At 38.8% G+C, this 26,407-nt stretch overlaps 1 protein-coding gene across 7 annotated transcripts in view; it reads left to right on the top strand.

Moving 5' to 3' along the window:
- nkain2 (sodium/potassium transporting ATPase interacting 2) overlaps positions 1–26,407 on the top strand; it is a 524,118-nt gene that overhangs the window by 188,652 nt on the left and 309,059 nt on the right. For all 7 annotated transcript variants that reach the window (XR_006310461.1, XR_006310460.1, XR_006310462.1 and 4 more), the window contains exon 2: positions 20,798–20,935. Coding sequence is in view for 4 of the 7 variants with exons in the window: in XM_043684074.1 (XP_043540009.1) it covers positions 20,798–20,935 (138 nt within the window). In the remaining 3 variants the exon portion in view is untranslated. The remainder of the gene's footprint in view (positions 1–20,797; positions 20,936–26,407) is intronic.

Genomic DNA, 26,407 nt, shown 5'->3' with positions numbered 1-26,407 from the left:
GGGGTGGAGCTTGGGGGAAAGCTAGCTAGGGAGATGAAGGTGGGGTTTGATGGTGAAACATCGGAATGGAGGGTGGAGCAGATAGGTGGGAAGGAAGTTGGACAGGTAGGACAGTTCAAAAGGATAGTGCTGAGTTGGAGGATTGGATCTGGGATAAGGTTGGGGGAGAGGAGATGGGGAAACTGGTGAAATCAACATTGATCCTGTGTGGTTGAAGGGTCCCAAAGCAGAAGATGAGGTGTTCTTCTTTCAGGTGTCAGGTGGCTAGAATTTGGTGGTGGAGGCGGGCCAGGACTTGTACGTCCTTGGCAGAGTAGGAGGGGGGAAGTTGAAGTGTTCAACCACAGGGTGGTGGGGTTGTTTTGTGCGTGTGTCCCGAAGAGGTTATCTGAAACGTTCTGCAAGTTGGCAGCCTGTCACCCAGAGGGGTTCTGTCCTTGTTACAATTGGAGGGATGATGTTCAAGGACAGAGGTGCAGAAGTGGAGGCGATGTGCTGCTGATCCCACACCTCTGCCCTTGAACCCACCTCTCCCGTCGTAACAAGGCAGAACCCCCCTGGTCCTCCCCCTCTACGCGACCAAACTCTGAATACAACACATCATTCTCTGCCATTTCTGCTACCTAAACGCAGACCCACCACCAGGGATATACTTCCCTCCTCACCTCGATCTGCGTTCCGCAGAGACCATTCCCTCTGTGACTCCCTTGTCAGGTCCACACACCCCACCAACCCACCCTCCACTCCCGACACCTTCCCTTGCCGCTGTAAGAAGTGTAAAACCTGCGCCCTCACCTCCATCCAAGGCCCAGAGGTTCCTTCCACATCCGACAGAGATTTTCCTGAACCTGCTCACACATCATCTACTGTGTCATTGATGTGGTCTCCCCTACATTAGGGAGACTAGATGTCAACTTGCGGAACGCTTCAGAGATCACCTCTGGGACAAATGGATAAAACAACTCCACCATCCTCTGGCCAAAAACTTCAACTCCCCCTCGCACTCCACCAAAGACATGCAAGTCCTGGCCCGCCTCCACGCTAAATTCTAGCCACCCAATGCCTGGAGGAAGGATGCCTCATCTTTCGCCTTGGGACCTTCCAACCACACAGGATCAATGTCAATTTCACCAGTTTCCTCATTTCCCCCTTGCCCCACCTTATACCAGATCCAACCCTCCAACTCGGCACTCCTGATGAAGAGCTTATGCTCAAAACATCGACTCTCCTGCTCCTCGGATGCTGCCTGACCAGCTGTGCTTTTCCACCACCACACATTTTGACTCTGATCTCCAGTATCTGCAGTCCTCACTTTCACCCACTTCCATTACTAAGCCATGCATGGCCACATCAGTGAACTTTGGAGCCCTCTCTTTGCTTTGAAGGTATCCTCCGTGAATTAGCACTGCTTCCATTTACAAAGGAGAGTCTGCCTTTAAGAAAGACTGGTTGTCTCTACATGTGCTAGATCTCCTCTTGTGAGTTTAGCCAGACACCTGTGGAGGTTTCATTAGGCCGCACAAAAGTTTGCATGCTGCTTTCCTCACTGGAAATGGGTAAAAGCATTTCTAAATCACAACCATTACACCCAAAAACCAGTGCTGATAAATTTGTAGTCCTTTAAAATTATTGTAAACTGCTTTGGTCCTGGTTGATGTTTACCTTTTTAAAATGTTTATCTTTTTGCTTTATGCAACGATAGAATTAACATTTCTTTTCATTCTCACAGCAGTATTTATCTTCTGGTAAATGCTACATGCAAAGAGAGATCAGGAACCCTGATGTTTCTTGAAATCTTTTGTAAAGTTCATTATTGAAGATATCTCCCCTTGTTCTTGTCATACTTCAGTTCAATGAACATATTCACACTTGCAGATCTAAAAACAAAATAAGTAGCCAAAACATTGGGGAGCATTTGGAAACAAGGGCACTTTGCAACTTCAATTTTTTTGATGATAACTCTGACCTGGAAGAATCTTATTACTGTGATGTTTTAATTTTTCATACTTTATCCTATCACTATTTTACTATGTCAACAAATAATGAATCAGAGGCATTTTTTGTACAGCAGGCATGCATCCACTGATAAGTGGATAAAGTCCATCAGATTGGTTTCACTTATGACTTTCAACCCATCTGTCTATTTTGTATTCAAATTACCATCCCAGAGGTAAAAGGACAATGTCTAGTGATACATTTGGCTAATCGTTCCTGTAATTGCATTTTATGAAAAGGTTAATCATTTGCTGTCTACAGTTTAAACAGGATATTTGCAACATTGCAAAGCTGCTCTATTGCTGGCAATGTTTTAATTCCGGTTACAGAAGACTGATGTGAATAAAATATTTCCTGGAATTTAGATGCTGAATCATCTGTGCCAGCCATGGCGCAGTTCTGAGTCAAATAATTGAGAATTCACAACTCATTTCAGAGAAATGAGCATAAATGTTTTTGGGTGATGCTCCAGTGTGGTATTGTAGGTGTGCTGCACTGTCAGAAATGATGCCTAATTTAAGATTTAACTTGATTATGTTAACCACATCTTATTGTAAAAATCTTATGTAATTGCTGAAAATGTGCAAAGGTGATCCATATATGATACACCAGCAAGAGGGGATGGGGCAATGGACCATGACACATCCCACAAACCTTCATACTTGCTATCTGTCATGTGATTTGACACCTAAATGTGCAATTTTGCATGAAAAGCCAAGAGCTGCAAGATTTATGGTTTCTGAAGTGATTGAACAATGACAAATCATTTACTAGACCAAGTAGAAGCTGAGCATAGACCAAATCATTGTGATTAAAGATAGGTTAATATCATTTTTGAAAGATGAATTTTACCATTGAGGCAAACAAATTTGGGTCATTTCTATGGTGGTTTTCTTTGAAATAAAATCAAGGTCAGAGTCTTTGTGAAACCAGATTGTTCACAACGCAAGTGGCTGTAGTTGTGCAGTACTACTGGAAAATTATTTTTTGCAATGGTAGTTTATGACAGTTTGGTAAATGATGAAGGCCATTAGATTTGTATTTGTCACAAGCATGTGTTTTTTTGCAATTCATTTCAGTTAACACGAAAATGGTGGTCAGAAGCAAGTATAATTTCTTTCATGGAAGAGTATTTTTCAGAATTTTTCTATGAATGATGCCTCAGCCGCAGGATAGTTTGTGAAACTTCTAAACAAGCGCTCGGTCAGAAATATGCAGACAGCTAGAGGCGGAGATTGTTTAAAACCTCAGTTTTCTAAGTATTCATATGAAAAAGACTCCTAAGTTCACAGGAAAGAAGCTGGCAAGAATCAGTTAAGCAGAACTTCAAAATTTGATAAAGATGTGTAATTTCTCTGGATTTGAATCTCTGTGTTGAGAACTAACTTTGTTTTGCTGTGTGTTTTAAGAATTTTCTAAACTACTTTCTATATCTAGACAGCTTTGTTTGTTTGTATTTTGTCTTTTGTGCAACAAACATCTATACTGTGATTAAAGAAACTCTGCAACTTTTTATGAATATGTTTCAGTGACTGACCACTGCATTAATTAAAACAAAATAAAATCTGGGATCTGACTTGGCCAGTGGTACTATGAAATGGAATCATAACACATTAATATAACTTCCATGTCCTTCTCCATAGTAAACACTGATGAAGATACTCGTTTAGTATCTCCCCCATCTCCTGCGGCTCCACACAAAGGATACCTTACTAATCTGTGAGGTGGAGAAAGTGAGGACTGCAGATGCAGGAGATCGGAGCTGCAAATGTGTTGCTGGAAAAGCGCAGCAGGTCAGGCAGCATCCAAGGAGCAGGAGAATCGATGTTTCGGGCATGAGCCCTGCACCATTCCTGAAGAATGCTAGTTTTGCATTTCTTGTGGTTGCTCATGCCCGAAACGTCGATTCTCCTGCTCCTTGGATGCTGCCTGACCTGCTGCGCTTTTCCAGCAACACATTTTCAGCTCTGATCTCCAGCATCTGCAGTCCTCACTTTCTCTTACAAGTTTTGCACCTTCTACAGTAGGTACATCCACATGCTGAATCAGAAAATTTTCTTGAACACACTTAACAAATTCCTTTCCATTTGAATTCTTAACACTATGGCAGTCCCAATCTATGTGTGGAAAGTTAAAATCCCCTACCATAACCACTGTATTATTCTTACAGATAACTGAAATCTCCTTAAGCTGATTGGGGGCAGATGTTCGCAGGTAAAGGGACGGCTGGAAAATGTGAAGCCTCCAGAAATGAGATAACTTGAGTCCAGAGACAGTATATTCCTGTTAGGGTGAAATGAAAGGCTGGTAGGTGCAGGGAACGCTGGATGATTAGAGAAGTTGAGGTTTTGGTTAAGATAAAAACAGGAAGCATATGTCAAGTATAGATAGGAGAGATCGAGAGAATCATTAGAAGAGTATAAAGGAGGCAGGAGTATACTTAAGAGGAAATCAGGAAGGCAAAAAGGGGACATGAGATAGCTTTGGCAAGTAGGGTTAAGGAGAATCCAAAGGGTTTTTATAAGTACATTAAAGACAAAAGAATAACTAGGGAGAGAATAGGGCACCTCAAAGATTCGTAAGGTATCCTTTGTGTGGAGGAGATGGGGGAGATACTAAACGAGTATCTTGCATCAGTGTTTACTATGGAGAAGGACATGGAAGATATATTAATGTGTTACGATTCCATTTCATAGTACCACTGGCCAAGTCAGATCCCAGATTTTATTTTGTTTTAATTAATGCATCCAGAAAATTTTGAAAAATTATAACAATGAAACCACTACCTCTGCTGCCACTTCCTTTTAGACCTAGGATGTAGACTATCAGTCTCAGGGCTGAAAATGTGTTGCTGGTAAAGCACAGCAGGTCAGGCAGCATCCAAGGAACAGGAGAATCGACGTTTCGGACATAAGCCATTCATCCTATCAGTCTCAGTGAACTTGTCTACCTTCAATCACAGAGTCGGCTCAGTATTTTTTCCCTTGTAGTGATGATGATGATATTTGTTCCAAGTTCCTTCCTTTCTATAGCCTCCGCATTATCTGATAATAGTACTAGTGTGCTCACCATGGAAACTGAAGCAAAATTTGATTTAGTGATTCCTCCAATGAATGCCCCAGTCTCATCCTCCAAAGGACTCACATTTAACTTTAGCTTCTCTCTTTCCTTTTATATGCTGCAGGACTTGTTTTTAAACCCATACTAGCTATTTGTTATTACGTTTTTACTATTTATTTTTTAAAATTCATGTTGAGTAATTTCACAATGTTGTGAATACGGTCCTCTCAGTGCTGTGTGTTTGCAGTCTATGGCACCCTGGACCCAGGGAACACCAGATATCTTGCCCGTTACAGTGCCTGGACTCCATACTGACTTTCTCATCAGGAGAAATGATGAGCCAGTGTGATCTTACATAGAGGGTACCAGTCATTGTCATGATACATTTTTGCGTGCCTAACTGAGATATCCCATACAGATCACCCATTTCTTTTTGTAAGGATCCAGTAGTACAGAAGTTCAAAATGGCAGTCACCTTTATGGCTTCTTGGAGAAGTTGGCCTCTCACTCCTTCAGTCCTCAGGTCCTGCTCCATCATCCAGCATAGTTCTATCACAGTGTGCCGAGTGATAGAGAGCCTGCATCAGTACTGCAACTTGCACATCATAGGAAATTGAGTCAGGCCAGCAAACTCTGGGCCTCCTACACACTCCACATATCCTGAGAGGCCCTCAACAGTGACCGCTCCCTGAACTGGGTGCTTCTTATCCTCTGTGGTCACCTGTTGCTTGTCTTGTGGTTGCCATCATCTCTGGCCCTTCTGCTTCAGACTTTGTCCTTTTATGTATGCAGCCACAGAGACCAACATATCATTAGCAACTCGGCACAGGAAATAACAACACGAGGGCAGAAGGAGCTAAAAACATTCTTCAATCTCAGACCATTTGCCGGTAGCATTACCAGATGAGGATTGGGCACACTTCTCCTTAAAGGGAGACATGCTGCATTTTGATAATGGGTAGCATTTTTCAATCATCCATCCACATTCAGGCTCTGTATATGCAACAGTTTGGTGAAGATGCTAGGGCAGCTGAGTGACCAATCTCGTCAAGAAGGAACCACCTGCAGCGCATCACTACCCGACCAACCCTCGCCCACATCCAAAATTCAGCTGCTCACTGCATTCAGTACAGGCCATTGTTGTCAGATTTTCTTGACACCTTGCTTGTTTGGTGAGTTTGGTAAGATAGAGAGCTAAATATCAATGAGGCAACAAGGTGCTTAGCAAGCACTAATGCCTACAATTAGCAAAATGCTGCTACCAAGCAAGAAGCTCACTGTGCTGCTTGTGTAAAGTTAAAAAAAATGGAGTGAGATGCTCCCAATGTTGAAGTAGACCTCACAATACTGATGGATTCTGGTGCAAATCGAATAGCCCTATAAGGTTCCTCCCTTACATTCTAATGTACTGTAACTACTTTTCTACTGTGAAAATAAACAAAAAATATTTGGTCAAATGTCACTGCCATTTCCTCATTATGTATGGTATTTATTTAAAGCTCTTACAGTCTTTTTATTATTATATTCCAGGCTATTATTCTCCTATTTCTTTATGATCATTTATATAGTTTCCTTTTCTGGTTTCTGCAACACTCAAAACCCCTGACTTAATCCTACCCTTTTGCAACAGTTTGAATTTTTTTCGTCTACCACTTTAGCTTTAACGACCTGAGTCAGCTGCACATGATTCTTTCTTATTGAATTTTCATTTTTTCAATAAAATATTTTTTTTGAATCAACATTTTATATTATTTCTCTAAATCTTTCCCACAGCTTATTTGATGTCATTATTTTGATCTGTTTAATCAAATTTAGCCTTGTATCTAATTAATTGACTTGTTTAAGCTTAAGATTCATGTTAATGACTATAATAGGTCATTTTCAAATATAATATGGAATTCAATGACATTATGATCGCTATTTCCCAGGAAACATTTTACTATGGCATAATTAAAAAAATTCTCATTACATATTGCTCCAGAAGACTGTCTTGAAACTTCACAACTTTTTAGCCATTACTATTCATTATTTCCATCAATACTGATTGTATTTCCTGATTCTAAGTCTGGATTCTTTTCAGTATTATTGATATGTATCTTTTTATTATCTAAGCTACTCCATATCATTTTCCGTTCCATGTGTCTTTTAGAAATGTGTACCCTGGATTATTTATTTCCCTAATCACCTTGTATACCCATGTCTCTGTAATATTGTTTAGATCTAAACCATTTATCTCTTTATGCCACTAATTTATCTATCTAATTCCAGATTCTCTGTACAATCAGGTAAAAGAGAGTTATTTTATTTTCTTACTGTTCCCTGTGTGCACTTTTCTGAGATACACAATCATCATTAAGCTCTCTTCCCCTCCTGACCTACAACAATATTGTCTTCTGTTGCCTCAAATTTATTCTTTGTGTTTTTAACTCTTCTTTCACAAGAATCTTCCTGGCCCTCAGTGTAAGACCTTTGAAATGGTACAGTTCCTGCATTCCACAATACAGTTACTCATGCCTCACAAGTCAAAAATCCATTTCTCCCATACCAATCTCTTAAATGACATATTCAGCTCTCTGAGTTAATGTTTCAGTTCTGATGAAGGGTCATTGGACCTGAATTGTTAACTCTGTCTTTCTTTTGACAGATGCTGCCAGAGCTTTGAGTTTCTCTCGCACTTTTCTGTCTTTGTTTCAGATCTCCATCATCTGCAGTTCTTTGTTTCATTCACCTCTCAGATCTTATTTACTTAATGCCAATTTTCTCACAACTGAGGTAGTAATGTAGAAATTACCTGTTAGTTTGGCTTTTAAATTTAGCCCCAACCTATTTGTGCTTGTTTAGCAGATCCTACCTATGTTATTGGTACCTATGTGCACCATGGGAAAAAAAACCTTCACTACCCTCTCCATATTCATCTCCAGCTCAGAGTAGAATTTCTTAAGATTGACTTTGGGCAGGCAAAACAGCCTTTAAGACTCCATACTGAACTGCAGAGAACAGTAACTACCCTCTGGCTATACTAATTTGTACTAAAATAACATTATTTTTCAATTCCCCTATTGAATGACTCCCTGTACCAGTGTGCCATGGTCAGTTTGCACATCCACCCTGGAGTCCTTGCTTTCATCCACATATGATACAATAACTTTGAACCTTTTGGACAGTTACAGTGTCTGATGCTCCTTCCTTGCTATACCCTGGATCCCTATACCTGAATAACGTTTACCAGATGCTCCTGCCTTGACAATAGTATTTATGATTGCTCCGAGAACAAAGTATTCAGGTCAATTTCCCCCTCTGTGATATATTGTAGTGCCAAAAGCTCAGATACTATTTCATCATTTCAGACCCAAGTTTCTTAAACTGCAGATATTTCTTTGGTTGTAAATTCTGTGGATCTCATGAGTGTCCATTAACCTTCACATACAGTAACTCTCACCTACCCAGCTATCTTTTTTGTGTTTTGTTTAGCTAATTGCATTTCAAGTTTAGAAATATAACTTGCTGTTGTCTTTAGTTGTACTAAGTAATCTATTTATTTAAGTTACAAATTAAATGCAATGTCTATATCAGTTTAAATAACTTGCTATTTAGAGGGATAAAATCTTAAACTCCATAATGCTAATTTAATGAATGCCTTTAAAAATTCTCAGCTATTGGAGGCTGAAACATGATGTAAAAAGCAGCACCTGCTTTGCCCTCTGCGCCAAATTCCTAAATTAATGCTTGTTTCACATTGCACTCTGTCCTCCCACTGTATGCATAGTGTCACTTGCAAAAGTGTGGAGCCAACAGGGTTAAAGAAAATATTTTATGAATTACAGGATTAGTCTGACTTTGGAACCCAGCTGTATTTCAGCAGTGTATTTGACTGTTGAGTTCATTGTGTTGCAGATCACCTCCTAATTATAGAAACCACCTAATTTTGATTATCATCTGTAAAGCCATAACAAACAGGATATGAGTGGAAAAAGCAAGGTAAATGCTATGCAATGATTTTCAAGCCAATACTTTTTTTTTAATAAACAGGCTGGAAATTGTCTCCATTATTATGGAAATTAGATTGCAAGAGAAGTCTTGTGTGATCAAGAACCTGATAACACAGAAATCCTGGCCTGGAGACCTGTTGGCCAATCAGAGGCCAGGAGCTCTCCACTAATGGCAATGCCCACCTCTGCCCCATTCTCAAATCTACTCCGGCAGGCACCTTTAAATTCTGCCCATGATCTTAGAACCATATTTCTATCTGTTTCACAGACTATTTTTGGGGTCTGAATCTGGCAATTTTGTTACCTCATGTAAATTATCTGATCCATCATTTTAAAAAATGTAACTCTTGACCTTGATAAAATTTCAGTCCATTCTGTAACAATGTTTGAGTTTACTTATCAATAAATGTGAAACAAATAACTCAATGGTATTTTAAATTTTACAGTTCCAAAATTGGCATGTTCTATTGAAATGTATTTGCAAAAAGAATGCATTTTGTAGATTTTGTTGTTTTATGTCTTGTTACAGTGCATTAACCTCCAGTTTAATTGAAAAATATTCTGTACTGCTATTTCAATCAGCTTCAGAACTGGAGCGTATAATTCTTTTTGGCAACAAACTAGATATTCATGTATTGCACTTTTAGGTACAAGGCTTAGGGTATTATTTATTTGATAATAACTTAACAGATACACATTATTCATTTGAGGCGTAAATTGCAAAGTAACTCCATAATTTTCCACCTGTTATATAAAAATCTAAGCATGACTTCTCTACATATTGCTAAAACATTGATAAAGATCTATTTGTAATGAAATAGGATAATAAGTTGCATACAAGGAATTGTTGAATTTTTCTTCAATTTCTACGGAGACAAGCAAAGTAAATTATTGTGATCATTGTGCACAAACCCTGTACGCACAGTCTAACAACAATGGATTGTACTTGGTCATGCTCTTTATTTTAATGGCCATTTGTTACACCTGGCATTGTCGTGAACTTGACAATTGAAAATTCGAACTTAAAAGTCCCAGAAGTTATTTCTCATAAATCAACATTATACCTTATTTGCATTTTGTTGTTCGTGGTATTGTGCACTTTACTTATAAAGGGGAATGAAGAAAAACAAATCTATCTTCTTAAACTAGAGTGCTGATAGCAATTTGATAGCTTACCCTTTGACTTTTTTTCCCCACAATCTCAGAAGATGAGCAAGGTTGGATTTTGTATTGTCTTCCTTTGTTATATGAATTACTTCTTCCACTTGTTATCCAGGTCCCATTATTATTTTGCTGATGATCACACTCTAGTTATCAGCACCTTTTATTCCATCGGCCATCACTTGTATAAAATCTCCAGTCATCCTGTATTGCAATAAATGAATCATTGCAATTTATCTCCTGCATGCCCTTTTCACAATTCTAAGTGAATACTCTCAGTTTTTATGAAAGCAAAACACTGTAGCTGCTGAAAATCTGAAACCAACACAGAGAATGTTGACAAAATTGTGCAGAGAAAATCAGTTAATGTTTCAAGTCCAAGATGACACTTCTTCAGAAATGGGCCTCCTTCTGGACCTATTAGAGGGGAGGTGATGGCTTGCGATAGGATTAAGATTAGGAAACATTGACAAGGGGCCACAAATTTAAGATAAGGGGCAGATGGTTTAGACGAGTTATGAGGAAAACCTTCATCGACCAGAGGGTGGTATGAATCTGGAACTCACTGCCTGTAAGGGTGCTAGAGGCAGAAACTCTCATAACATTTAAGAAGAATTTAGATGTGCACTTGCAATGCCAAGGCATACAAGGCTAGAAGCCAAGTGCTGGAAAATGGGATTTGAATAATTAGTTGGAACAGTGTAGATGCGATGGGCCAAAGACCCTTTTTCTGTGTTGTAGACCAATATGATTCTGTGATTAGGATGTTGCCATCAAGCCAGCAGCAGAGAATGAAGAAGAGAGGAAGCAATCACTCATCCCTTTTCTGGCTGGTGGGTCTATAATAATTGTATCTGACTGTTGTACCAATTAAGTAAATCTAATTATTCAAGCACTGGAAGAAAAGGGTACTGATCCTGCCATTGCTCCATGACAGCGTTGTGCAGGAAAGCTCCAGTTAGAAATGCCAAATGCCATGTATGCTGTAAGATAGGCCATATTCAGGTGGTTTGCTGAAGCAGAAACAGCAGATTTCAATCTGCAACAAGGAAGTTTGAAAACATGCCATTTCAATCCGCAGCTGTCCAAGGTGATAGTTTGGAGGACAAAGAGACAATGTTCTTGGGGAAGTGGAAAATCAACAACAGCAGTAAGGAGCTATTTTAAAAGCTATCGAAAGAAAAGTCCAAATTGGATTATGCCAATATTCAACATTCAGAATTTGCATAAATGGGAGTTGGAAACTATAATGGAGTTTCAGCAGCAAGCCATGGAAAGAAGTTTTAGGATTATGACCCAGCAACAGTGAAGAAAAAGCAGCATTGTTCCAACTCAAGGTGTTGTGTGATATGATGAGAAGCTTGCAATGATGGTGTTCTCATGTGTCTGTTGCCCTTGTCCTGCATCAACACTGAAGAGTTTGTAGTGAAGTTATGTCAAACCTCGGTTAGATCATTGTCTGAATTGTTCAAGTCCATAAAGTTGCTGTTCTAACTCTGTCAAGTTGTGAGGAAATCAGTATAATATAGCATCGCACATAGCCCGATCCTCAACAACTTAACTTGTCACTATTTCTTTCCAAGATAGTCATGATTTGGAGATACCGGTGTTGGACTGGGTTAAAAGTACAAGTCAAAAATCATAAAAGTTAAAAAACACCAGGCTATAGTCCAACAGATTTGTTTGGAAGCACTAGGTTTTGGAGCACTGCTACTTCATCAGGTGGTTGTCAAATAAACCTGTTATAACCTGGTGTTGTGTGATTTTAACTCTTTCCCAGGTAGCTGAGATGCAAGCAGCATATTGCCTGCCATTTGTATATTAGTAACACTGCACAAGAAATGCTAGCGCATTGCTTCAGTTCAGTGTGCCTATGACAGCGCCATGACATGTTAAAATTACAGAATTTATTTTTCATGTTCAAAAATACAAATTAAAGAGGCAGGAAAAATCATTATAGATGTTCAACTGACAGCATCAAGAGCACCACTCTGACAAATTACAACTCCTTAACTATGCTTGAGATAAGCATTGCAAGACAGCATAAACTGCTCAAGTGACTGCCTAAATGTTAAGAACATGATTCTGTGAAATCAGCAAGAGCACAGCAGATGAAAGAAATTCCCTCTTGATTAAGATTTGCTGCTTTTGTGGCAAAGGTGATGATTTACCCAATATGCACATAATATTAAAGTGTTGTGAAATGTCAAGAAAGGTTTCTATTCCAAGTTAACCTCCATGGTCATTAATGTGTACAGGTGACAGACAACAATAAAAAAATCTTCATAATACAGGCTTCGTTATGTTATTCACAATATCCTTATTAGAATACATATGGGTCCATAACGTACATGGGTGAATTGTGTTGATAGGTGTGCCAGGAACCTTCCCTCTTTAGTAGACAGCATTTATTTAGGAAACAGATTGGGAACCATCAGTTAATTTTGCCTTCTGTTTGGTATAAGTAGATTAAGACATAGGAGATGCAACCATTAATTATAGAAGGTGTAACATTAGGCAGGTACTTAGTGAGAACAACGTTTATTTTCTAATCCTTTGGAAATTAACTACATTATATTTTCTGTTGTAATTTAATTTTGTTGAGGATTTATCGTGTTATTAACTTTAGGTGCAAAATGTATAGCAATCACTTTCACTTATAAATTATTAAGGCTTTCATTGAACAAATCATAAAAATTCTTGCTTAGATTACAAATTGATGGGCAGACAAAGCAGCTACTCTCGAGATTAGCCGTTTCCTGAGCAGCTTGTAAAACTAAGACTGGCATTATGTAGCATTTGATATTATTCTTATGTAGAATGTAACTTTTGTTCATTATGTCTTATTCAAGATTAGAACTACATAATAAAGGAACGTTTCTTTAATTTATTGTTCACAGTGGTGGATGTACTCTAATGGAGCAGCCTTCTTCTTAATAAGGAACCATCAAATTAAGTGCCAAAAACTGGATAATCCTTGGAACAAAGTTACTTGACTAGCTTTGACCTTGTAAGGACCCTAGAATGGGGGGGACTGTCTTATGAGAAGAGATTGAGTCAGGTGGACTTGTACTCACTGGACTTTTGCAGATTGAGAGGCACCCTTATGAGGTTCTTAAGGGAATTGGCCAGGGTAGATGCAGAAAATTTGTTTCCCCTTGTGGGTGAGTCTAGGATTAGAGGGCATAACTTTACATTTCAGGTGAGGAGGAATTCCTTCTGTTGGAGGATATTACATCTTTGAAATTCTTTACTGCAGAGGGCTGCAGGAGCGGGGTCATTAAGTATACACAAGCCTGGGCTATACAGATTTTTAGTAAGTAAGGCAAAGGAGAGATATGACAAAAAGCCAGAAACGTGGAGTTGAGAATTATCAGATCAACCATGATATCATTGAATGTTGGAATAGACTGGATAGGCTGAATAGCCTAGTTCTGCTCCTAAATGTTATGGTCTTACAGAACACTAACCTGGAGAGCTCTTGCTATGATATTCTGTGGCTGAGATGAATGTACACGTTGCTGCTTATAAGAAAAATTAGCAGCTATTAGCTGGTATAATTTTAAAAGCTACTCATATGGCATGAATTATGTGGTCAGCTGCAATTGAATGGTGCTAGTTTATATTTCAGTTACAAATTCCAATTTAGTTTATTCTTTTGAGACAACTCAAGTTTAAAAATTCTGAAGTTAACACTTCCCTTAAACTAAATACAAAACATGAAACAACAATACAAAATGAAAATAACTTGTATAATTTGTCTTGATTCTTCTTCAATTATCTTTTTATATGACTGTAACTTAAAATAAAACTAAGCGGTAAAAACTCAATAAATTTTCTTTGCAGGAAATTTGTTTGATAAATAAGACTTATCATTGAAAAACATTGTACACTTAGGTGTTCAAGCCCTATTTACTTTCTTGCATGTTAGTGACAAAGTGCTGAAAATTCTCACCCTTTTGTTTTTATGCCCAGTTTCCTGCCGAGACACAAGCACAACGTAAGACCAGAAGAAACAGGAGATTGAGTTAAATGTTAAACCATTTAAAGCTTAGAGTGCTTTTCAATAAATTATGTCTTTACTTCTACCTCCAACTCCACCAACTTGCATCATGCCTGATATTCCATGAACCCAATAGTTCCAAAATCTATGAATCCCTGAATGAATATATTCAATTATTGAGCATTGAAGCTCTTGCAGTTGAAGATTCCAAATATCTCCAACCTCTTTAGTGAAAAAGAATCTCCATGTTTCAATTCTAAATTATTGATCTTTTATTCTGAGACTGTCCTTTGTAATTCTAGAGTTTTCAGATAGGGGCAACATTCTCCCATGCTCTATCATTTTAAATCTCTTGAATTATATGTTTCAATGAGACCACTCCTCATTCATTTAAATTCGAGGAAATAAAAGTCTAATCTATTCAATGTATTTTATAGTACAAAGCACTTCTCCCAGTAATCAGTCTTGTGAAATCTCTCTGTATGGCAAATATATTCTTACTTGTGTAAGGAGAACAAAACTGTACAGCATACTCTAGACTGACAAAGGATCTATATAATTGTAGTAAGACCGTGTTACTCTTTACCTTTTATCCCAAAAGGAATTTGAATACAACATGCTGTTTCCTTTTTTCGTTGTTTGCTGTGTATGTATCTGAACCTTTTGCACAGTGTGTGCATGGACACCAGTTTTCAGAATGCCAACATTTATTTGATTTTCTTTAATTGTTAAAAACAATCTGCTTTTGAATTTTCCTCCCAAAGTGGATAACTTTACACTCTTCCTTATGAGATTGCACTCGCCATCTTCGTGCCTAATCATTTGTCGAAACTTCTTTGCAGTTTCTTTGTGTGTTACTAACAGCTTACTTTTGCTTCTAATTTTGTATCATCAGCAAACGTGGATACAATGACTTTGGTTGCCTAATCTAAAATATTGATGTAGATTGTTAATAGCTGGAGCCAAGGCTGTAATCATTGTGGTAGCCCATAGTTATAACCGACCAACACAAAAATGACCCATTTATTCCCTACTTCATTTGATGTCCATTATCCTGAATTCCATGAGCCAGAATGTTGTGTAATAACCTCTTGTATATCACGTTAGTGAATGCTTCTTGAAGGTTCAAATATACCACATTGGTTGGCTCCTCCCTACCTACCCTGTTTGTGCAACCCCAAAATGCCCTAATAGATCTATTAAACATTGTATTGCTTTTGTAAACCTGTGGTGACTCTGCTCAATCATAGTCATAGTCTTTTTAAGTAGCCTATTAGTATGTTCCTAATAATAGATTGATGTTTTCCCACAGCTCATAATTATTCAGATATTCACAATGCTTTCAGCTAAATACATTTCAATCAGATTCTAATTATGAAGCAACTTGCATTTACATAGCAATGTAAACAAAAGTTCTGTTTCTTTGAAAAAACATTCTGATAAAAATCTACACCTTTCCAAAGTCGGAGATATAAGATGGAGTGATAAGAGCTTGAGTCCAATAGCTGAGTTTTAAGAAGGGTATTAAAATAAGAAATATCAGATGGCCTGATTAAAAGCTTGAATCCATTAGGTGAGTTTTAAGGAGAGTTTTAAAGAGAAGATATGGAAAGATAAATGTTTATGGAAAGACTTGAAGGTCATACCTTTTCATACCCTTTATATTTTTATACGACAAACAGGATCCACTTCAAATGAGTCTTGTTCAAGTCAACACTGCTGTCATTTCTTTTTTTAGCTCCAATAACCCAGTTGACAGCTAATGCAAAGGTTGGATTTCCTGGACAAAAAAAATCAGCCCCTAAGTGATAATGGATGTTGGTGAGAAAATTGGGAAAACCGAGTGAGATCATCGGTACTGAGCTTATTGACGTCAGTAATGAGCAAAATACCTGATTCTCCAACAAAATGTTTAACAGTGAAACAAAAATCTCACTAGTAAACAGCAAGAGACCTATTTGCACGAATTTACATGCATTGGCATGCCTTTATTTCATAATCTCACCTCATTTACATGCAGTTCCCATTCTCCCACCCTGAATAGAAACTAGACAGCAAATGTTCTTCAAATGAACTTCCGAGTGATTAACTGATGACTCCAGTTTGTTGCCTGCTGCTCTAGCCCTTCATCTTGGACAGCATCACCAATATCTCAGGGCATGCATCTTGATTAACGTGTGCCCCAGCCGCTAATGGGGGGAAGCCAACCTGTCCATGGAGGCAACCCTTCACTTGCATGTCGGAGAGGGCATGGTACAAGAACACTCATTGAGTCCTCTGAACTTGGAGTCAATTTGCCTGTTGCCTCTGACAAACTTACCCAGTGCCTCTCTATCTATCTGTGATTCTTCAAAGTTGCTGATTACTGACATTTTCGCTGACTGGAACTAAGCACTCATGTGGTCTCCAGCAGTCCGCAGAGTGCCAGCAACATGGAACATATCTTGACCCTCCAAATACACGAAATCAATGTCAATTTCACTAATTTCCTCATCTCCCCTCCTCACACCTTATCCCAGGTCCAACCCTCTAACTTAGCATCACCCTCTTAAACTGTCCCACCTGTCCATCTCCCTTCCCACCGATCTTCCTGACGAAGAGTTTATGCCCGAAACTTCGGCTGTCCTGCTGCTCGGATGCTGCCTGACTGGCTGTGCTTTTTCAGCACCTCACTTTTTGACTGATCTCCAGCATCTGCAGTCCTCACTTTCTCCCAGCTGCAGAGGTATGACAGTTGTGTGTTCATGAGCATTTTCTCCTGAATCAAATCTAGCTAATACAGAGGAACCTCGATTATCCAAAAGACATGAGCAGGCAGTATTTTGTTTGGTTAATTGAATTCCAGATAAACAAATGCCGGATAACATAGTTTAGCTGAGAGTTAGGACCTTGCGATCTTGCTAGATAATCTGACATTCAGATAATCGAATGTTGGATAATTGAGGTTCCTGTGTATCGCACAATGTGTCAGTATCATAGCTAGTGGCGGCAAAGTGGCTGGTGCATCCTCTGAGAGATCCATGAATTCTTCCTCAGAGGTATGCGGGAAAGATACACCCTTGATGTTGGAGACTGTGCAGATTCCACTGATGCCTGCAGAGGATAAAAGAGAGACTGAGTCCCAAAATTGTGGATGTTTGGACATGTGAAGAGTACATTCACAGTGCAGAGAATGGGAGAGCAACAAAACAACGGCCAATGATTGATTTCTTCGTAATCGGGACATGGAGGTTTTCTTATCACCACATGAATAGTCATGGTTTTCACCAGCTGGGGCAAGGATCCTTGTAGGTAGTGAACGGGTGAATGAGTCAGGTACCCTCCCATCTATCTTGGCTGTTTTTGCTCTAATGTGGGCTGTTCTCTCCTGGAATGAAAGAAAGAGAGGGATTGACTGAAACAAACATGGCTGGCATAGATGTGAATGCAGGTTGGGGAAAGGTGTTGAGGGATTCTGAAGTGAGTAGGAGGTACATAAGCCTTGCAGGCTTAATGTTAGGGGGCTGGTGAGAGTGAGTGAGGGAGGGAAGATGTTACATGCAATAGTGAGAGTGATGGACCATGAGCCTTGGTGGGAGGATAATGCAGTAACAGAATTAGAGTAAGTGTGAGGTAGCACAGAGAAATGGCAGGCACATGTGCCTGCAAAGCAAAGAAGGTCATTGATCTTCTTGCATTACTGCATATTTTTCTGGACTGTCAGTACTGCACTTACCCTGGTAGCAACCTTGGACTGGACTAGCAGGGTCTGGTGCCTTTGTCTCCCCTACTGGTCCTGAGGAAAGTGGATGGACCTTCTCTGTACCACCCTGTCCATGAGGACCTCTAGGTCCCTGTCGACAAAGTGAGATGCCAGTTTTCTTCTGTTTCCCACAATTAGGATAATTCATGAGATGAAAGAAATTTGCAAGGCAACTTCAGACCTGGGGCATAACTGCACTTTGATACATCGCAGGCATGAGTAATCCTGGAAGGTCCTGATTGTAATGAGAAGGAAGATAGAATGAAAAGGGTGGTGTAGCAGTGTGATGCTTAGCTAATTGCAAGTTTCAGAAAGTAATGTGAGAAAACTCACTTGGGCTCATGGAAAGAAACACTTTATGAAACTCACCAAAATTGGTATTTAACTGATTTCTAGTAAAATTCAGCTCTCTAACTGTCATGACAGGCAAAACTGTAGAGAAATATGTACGTAACAATTAATGGCACAATAGCATGGTGTTGTTTACATGTTTCTAAAAGAATTTAATTGTTTTTCCCTGTAGTTCAATATAAAATGAAAAACTAGCTATAGTTACTAACTTAATGTACTGCTTCAAAAGGGTTTTGTTATTCTTTTGTGTCCTTGGTACATATTCTTTCTGAAACTGAATGCTAATTCTTGTTTTTTGTCTAGCATCTGAACTGTTAAGGTCAGTCAAGCCCTGAACTAATGTAATCATAATGTGAAGTCTACCTCATGCTGTTCCTTTTTTTTGAATGATTACAATTTAGATGTAGAACACATTGGATATTTTCTTAATTGGTTTTCTCTGAAGCACAGAAGTGTTGACTTTAGATGTGTTATAAAATTGGTCACTACTCAATTGCTTTTCTTCTGAGATAATCAATAAAATTAAACGTATTCTCCCAACCTAATGGTCTCTCATAAGCATTATGGAACATAAACTCTCATACAATAGCGATGCCAATTGTAAAGCTGCATTTTTGTTCTTACCCAACTGCACTGACAAAATACTGGGCTTTCTGTTTGATGCACTTTCACCCTTGTAGGGATGGTGCTCTGTCCAGAATTGCCAGATCCAGTAATGATAAAAATGTGTAGCATATGAAATGCATTTTATTCCAGGTTGCAGCTGCCATGTTAAGGCTTAATGCCTTCCCTGTTTAAAAAAAAATGACTGCTTCAAAACTGACAATTGTTATCTTCATTGGTGCAATTGCACCTAATTATTTCCTTCGTTTGTACTTCAAAGATCATGTTCCCATTTAAATTTTAGTTAGTGATTCTTTGGTTACCTTAATTATGCTTAATTTCTTTAAATTGTACATGAGAAAATAAAGAATCATAACAAATTTCTGACATAAGAGCATAAAAAAAGGAGTATGACTAAACTATTAAACCCCTTGACATTGCTTCATCAATGAATAAGATTATAGCTGATCCGATTGTGGTCTCAACTCCATTTTGCTGTGTAGATCCCATCACCTTTGACACCCTTATATATCAGATACCTGTCTTGGTCAATTTTCAATGTTTCAATATTCAATGATTCAGCCTTCATTGCAGTTTTGGGTAGAGAATTATAAAGATAAATGCCCTTAATACTTGACTATCCCCATGAGGGGAGGCAACTTCTTAGCATCTACCCTAGTAAATCTGCTCAGAATGTTCTTTGTTTCAAAAAAATGATCTCTCATTTTTCTGGTCCAAAGTGAGCAGCCCCAAACTGCTTAACCTTTCTTCATAAGACATCCAGCAATCAACCCGGTGAAGCTCTCTGAAATACCTCCAGTGTAATCCAGGGGGAGATGGTGGCATTTTGATAATGTCATTTCTGTAACCCCAAGACCTTGGCTAATGTTCTGGGAGCATAAGTTCTGGGAGCAGCATTCTACCATGGTGGAATTTAAATATAGTTCACTAAGTATTGAATTGAAGCGCTACTGTCTGTAAGAGTCATCATAAAGCTACCATCAAAACCCATATGTTTCATGAGTATCCTTTTGGAAGGAAACCTGCAATCCTTATCTGGTCTAGCATCGATATGACTTCAGATCCAAAGAAATGGGATTGACTCTTAACTGACCTGTGAACTGGACTAGTGAGTCATAGAGTTCAAGGGCACTTAGGGATGCAAGCCTCATCACCATATCAAATGAAACAATACATTTTTTGAAAGTATCACCCCTTGTTAATGAGTCCAAAATTGTATTCAGCACTCCTGGTCTGTACTCACCAATGTACTGCACAGTTATAGCAATACTTCCTTACTTTTATAGTCCACCTCTCATGCAATACAAGGTAATTCATTTTGTTTTGAAGTGACTACATCCTAACCTTTTGCGATTTGGGGACACCAAGATCCCTTTGTACTCCAGTTTTCTCTGATCTCTCTCCATTTATTTAATATTTTACTTCCCAATTTTTCTTTCAAAGTGGATTTACTTAACCTATCTTTTTGCAGTTTCTTTGTGTTGTCCTCATAACTTGCTTGTCCACCTATCTCTGTAACATCAGCAAATTCAGCTACAATACAATCTCTTTGTCCAGGTTATTAATATTACTGATTTGAGTTGACTATTACATGTATGAACCTTTTAATAAAATTTAACTTTGAAAAGCATTATCTATTAGCTAATTATAATCTTTTTAAAAAAGGATTGACAGACTTGTGAGCAAAATATTTGTTTTTGTTACAACTGTTAAAACTCTAAATAATGTAGTTTACATTTGAGACATCTATTAAAAATGAGTGATTAAAACAAATATATATCCTGCAGCTTCTAAAAAGCATGGAATCTGTAATTGAAATTCGTCTGCAGTGTTATCATGTTCATGATTCTTTTTAATTTTTCTTTGAAACAGATATGTGTGTTGGAGAGACAGATCTTTGATTTCCTTGGCTACCAATGGGCACCAATCCTGGCCAATTTTTTACACATTGTCACAGTCATTTTTGGCCTTTTTGGGACCATCCAGTTCAGACAACGATATGTAATCAGGGTGAGTAGAATATTTGAAGTCCTAAAAACTGTGTTATTGCCTAAGGCAAGAGATATAGAGGGCAGTGAATCTGTCAAAAAGAGGATGTTCATTTTTCATGCTACTTAAAGAAGTAATTGAACTGGAAAATTAAACAGAGAAGATCGCAAATCACTTTGTCTTATTTAGTCCTCAGGTTAATCATTTGAATCATATTAAATAATAGTATAATTTTCCACCATTTTAATTTGATATATTGATGTAAAGGATCAGTTACTTTCATTGATTGGTTACTGTAATATTTTCTGTAGCTACAGACCATCATTTTAAATTGATAGCATACACCTTACAATAAACATTTACACTGAGGTTGTGATATCAGCATGAGATTTATAATACTTATTTCTTGCAATCTCAAAATCCTGAAATAAGTAGTCAAAACATTGAGATGGATATAGCAAGATTAACCATTTCTGAGTGAGTAGTAACAACTGTGCCAATGTTGTCCATTCAGAAATAAAGGTTACCACCGAGACCCTAAATAGGCTAAAGATGAATGTCATCTTATTTTCCATTGATTACTCTGTTTATTAGTGTCTTAAACAAGAACCCAAGAAGTTTATCTTGTAAAAGTAGGAAAGATGGATAACAATATTATTATTTCCCATCCAGAAGAGTGAAATTAAATTCTCCAACATCTGCTGGTTTGTGAGCAGTTCATTGATATGTGCTTAAAGAGTCTATTGGGAATGTTGAAACAAAACTTTCATCCCAAATTTCTTCCATAACTGTGTTTTAATTCAATTTTTCCTTTGCCTCATGTTCTTGTGAATGTGTTACCACCAAGGCTGTAGGAATGCACAGCCAGAATCCGTGGGTCACAGCATAAAATGAAAGTAGATTTCCCAATTACCCAGATGGCTAACTGAATACCTTATCGATATTCGATTTTAAGTAAAAAGATCTCTCAATCAGGTTTCTTAATAAACATGGTTATTGATTTATTATCAAACCAAAATGTGTTCAATGAAGATGGAATATGTGACTAATATACACATTTGGTCAAAAGAAGTATACATTTTTATCCCTCTGAATGATTGCAGAGTGCACACACCAGGAAAGAAACAAAAAACACACATTTCACTGCAGAGATTAGCATTCTGAATAAAACACTTTGTCCAATTGGTTATTGTTGGTGCCCGACAACCGCCAGCTGCGGCTGCTGGCATGTAGAGAGAAGAGTCAATTCTTGTAATTTCACAAGTCACTTTATTAATGTATTAAACAATACAATGTAGCTTATACATTCTATTGCAAAATAAAGCTTATATGCTTTCCTACAAACTAAACTAGAGCTGATTTGTACACCTATTAAGTCCTCTGACACTCTCCGAGAGTCACAGAATATGAAAGTTACCCAACCTGGATAACTGTTTTGCTGCTGCTGACAAGGACTCACGCTGGCCAGGCATTGCATTGCCTCTCTCTCTCTGTCTCTGAATGTCATTACCATGCTGTATACAAAGGCTCTGTTTCTGCAATGGTTGGTCTCTGGAGTTTTCACTGGCTGCATGTCTCAAGGGTCTTCTTTTTATCCTTTTATCTTTCGAGTTGTGGTGTCTTCTTCCTGTTGGCTCAGTGTCATCCACTGCCCACATGTCTTTACCTTATTGGCTCAGGACCAGAGACTTAGGTAGCATTACCACCTTGCTCCTCATCCCAATAAGGCTTCTGCATTACATCATCTTTCTTTCTTTTTTTTTTGCAGAGTTTAGTTGGCACAAACTGGTTCTGGTTGGTTCCGGCCAGTATCTGGCCTCAAATCATTCTCAGTTCACAAGCTGTTTTTCCCTGGCTGTCTGCAGTTTTACACTTGAGCATTCCAAGACCGAGCCGGTACATCTGTCTCTCTGCAACCTCCTGGCTAACATTTCATTTTCAGCAGTATGTCACTAACTGGTACCCTTGTCTCTCTGCAGCCTGGCTAACAGTTATTCAAGGCAAAAAGAAAGAAGCACAGGAAGTTCCTAATTCTATTGTTCTAACGTTTAGGATATATGATCAGATCAGTAATAACACATTGGAGCCTTGGCAGACACAGCTTGCTGAAGAAATACAGTATTGAGAAATTTTTTTTCAGAATAACAATTAGATGTCATTCTGAACTCAGCAAGATACCTCTTTTCAGTAAATAGGAGCAATTGCCTGGGCAATCCTTCCTCACATGCTTTTCATTGCAGATTCCAAGTACCATACATCCAATCACTGATCAAACAGATCTAGCAGGGGTCTACAGCAAAGCAAACAGTTATCACTAATCAGATGATTTTTAGAAAGCTTGTATAAAAATCTCCAGTATCCAGAGAGATCTGCCACAACTTCTTTTAAACAAATCACTCCAGATATTTTCACAAAACTTAAAATAAATCAGTGTTTCCCCAATGCCTCAAAACCTGAGTCCTCCAAGAAATATTAAATTTGCAAATCTTTGAAACAATTCTAATTGTTAAATCTTGTTAATTTGGGAGTACTACTGTTTATCTATACAAGAACACACATCACAATGTGAAGTCCAGGGATAGGGGAGAAAAGTTCTCCCTTTTACCTTGTACAGTTGTAGTAGTTTCTTTATATCTTAGGCAATGAGTATTTAAAAGAAGGAACCCTGAAACTAATATTTTATTAAATGAATAATTAAAGTTTGTAAAATGAAAAGATTTAATGGATGAAAACAAAGAATACAGGAGCACGAGAAGGTTATTCAGCCCTTCAAGTCTGGTCCACCATTTAATATGATAATGGCTGATTATCCAAGTCAGTACCCTTTTCCCACATTCTCCACATATTCTTTGATCCCTTTAGACCAAAGAATTATAGCTGCATTTTCTTTAAAGTCTTCGATTTTTGGCCTGAAAAGTTTGTTATGGGAGAAATTTTCACAGGCTTGGCATTCTTTGGGGGAAGAAAATTACCCTAATCTCTGCCCTAGAAGTTCTATCCCTTATCCTAAGACTGTAATCCTTGTTCTGGACTCCTTGGTCATTGTGAACATCCTTCCTGCATCTACCCTGTTTAATTAAGTTAGAATTTTATTGGTTTCAATGAGACTCCCTGCTCATGTTTCTGAATTCCAGTGAACATAGTTCTAACTAATCCAGTCTCACCCTGTACATCACATCCTCCAACCAAGGAATCAGTCTGCTAAACCATCTTTAGCCCTGCAATAGCCAGACTATCCTTCCTCAGATAAGGAGGCCAAAACTGCACACAGTATTCCAGTTGTGGTCTTTCCAGTGCCGTTTACAATGCATCCTTGCTCCTGTACTTAAAGAGTCATAGGGTCATACAACATGGAAACACACCCTTCAGCCCAACTCATTGGTGCTGATCATACATCCCAAACTGACCTAGTCTCATTTGCCAGAATTTGGCCAATATCCCTCTAAATCCTTCCTATTCATTTTCACAGCCTTTTAAATGTTGCAATTGCAACCACCTCCACCACTTCCTCTGGAATCTCATTCCATACAAATGCCACCCTCTGCATGAAAATGTTACCCCTCAGGTCCTTTTCAAATCTTTCCCCTCTCACGTTAAACCTATGCTCTCTAGTTTTGGACTTCTCCACCTTAGCAAAAAGACTTTGGCTATTCATCTTATCCATGCCCCTCATGATTTTATAAACCTTTATAAGGTCACCCCTTAGCTTCTGATGTTTCAGGAAACAACAGTGCAGGAGAGAGAGAGAGAGAGAGAGAACCTGCACAGTTACTGCCTTTGCTGTTTTTGAATTCATGTGTCGCTGGACATCGGAGTGCGTCTGGGAAAATTAACAAACAGTGAATTTCACAACTAATCTTGGAGGAACCGGTTTGAGCGAAGTTCACAACACAGAATCAGAAAAGTTAATTGTTGTTTTAAGTCTGTCCAAGAGAAAGGCTGTATTAGTCAGTACAGTGCGTTCTTTCTTGATTATATGTTTTTGGAGATAAGTCTCTTGATTAAACTTAAAATATAAGCCATAGCTATTAATTTAACCTGGTGCAGTGTTTTGTAGAGGAATACTCCAGGAAGGGTAAGAGAGGTAGGCACCGAGAGCAGGAGTCTCTTGTGGATGTACCCATTTCAAACAGGTATGCTGTTTTGGAAAATGTAGGGGGTGATGGATTCTCAGAGGAATGTAGCACGAACAGCCAAGTTTCTCGTATTGAGACTGGCTCTAATGCAACAAGGGGTACGTCGTCTTCCAAGAGATCAATTGTGTTAGGGGATTCTGTAGTCAGAGGTACTGACAGACGTTTCTGTGGCCAGCAGAGAAAAAGCAGAATGGTGTGTTGTTTCCCTGGTGCCAGGATCAAGGATGTCTCAGAGAGGGTACAGAATGTTCTCACGGGGAGAGATGCCAGCAAGAGGTCATTGTCCACGTTGGAACCAATGACATAGGAAGGGAAAAGGTTGAGATTCTGAAGGGAGATTAGAGTGTTAGGCAGAAATTTAAGAAGGAGGTCCTCAAGGGTAGTAATATCTGGATTACTCCCATTGCTACGAGCTAGTGAGGGCAGGAATAGGAGGATAGAGCAGATGAATGCATAGCTGAGGAGCTGGTGTATGGGAGAAGGATTCACATTTTTGGATAATTGGAATCTCTTTTGGGGTAGAAATGACCTGTACAAGAAGGACGGATTGCACCGAAATTGGAAGGGGACTAATATGCTGGCAGGGAAATTTGCTAGAACTGCTCAGGAGGATTTAAACTGTAAGGTGGGGGGGTGGGACCCAGGGAGATAGTGAGGAAAGAGATCAATCTGAGACTGGTACAGTTGAGAACAGAAGTGAATCAAACAGTTAGGGCAGGCAGGGACAAGATAGGACTAATAAATTAAACTGCATTTATTTCAATGCAAGGGGCCTAACAGGGAAGGCAGATGAACTCAGGGCATGGTTAGGAACATGGGACTGGGATATCATTGCAATTACAGAAACATGGCTCAGGGAAGGGCACGACTGGCAGCTTAATGTTCCAGGATACAAATGCGACAGGAAGGACAGAAAGGGGGGCAAGAGAGGAGGGGAAGTGGCATTTTTTGATAAGGGATAGCATTACAGCTGTGCTGCGGGAGGATATTCCCGGACATACATCCAGGGAAGTTATTTGGGTGGAGCTAAGAAATAAGTAAGGGATGATCTCCTTATTGGGATTGTATTATAAACCCCCTAATAGTCAGAGGGAAATTGGGAAACAAACTTGTGAGGAGATCTCAGCTATCCGAAAGAATAATAGGGTAGTTAAGATAGGGGATTTTAACATTCCAAACATCGACTGGGACTGCCATAGTGTTAAAGGTTTAGATGGAGAGGAATTTCTTAAGTGCGTACAAGACAATTTTCTGAATCAGTATGTGGATGTACCTACTAGAGAAGGTGCAAAACCTGACCTACTCTTGGGAAATAAGGCAGGGCAGGTGACTGAGGTGTCAGTGGGGGAGCACTTTG

This window comes from Chiloscyllium plagiosum, chromosome 3 (assembly GCF_004010195.1).
Source record: "Chiloscyllium plagiosum isolate BGI_BamShark_2017 chromosome 3, ASM401019v2, whole genome shotgun sequence".
In the NCBI taxonomy this organism is placed as follows: Eukaryota; Metazoa; Chordata; class Chondrichthyes; order Orectolobiformes; family Hemiscylliidae; genus Chiloscyllium; species Chiloscyllium plagiosum.
This window is presented reverse-complemented; position numbering and strand designations above follow the sequence as displayed.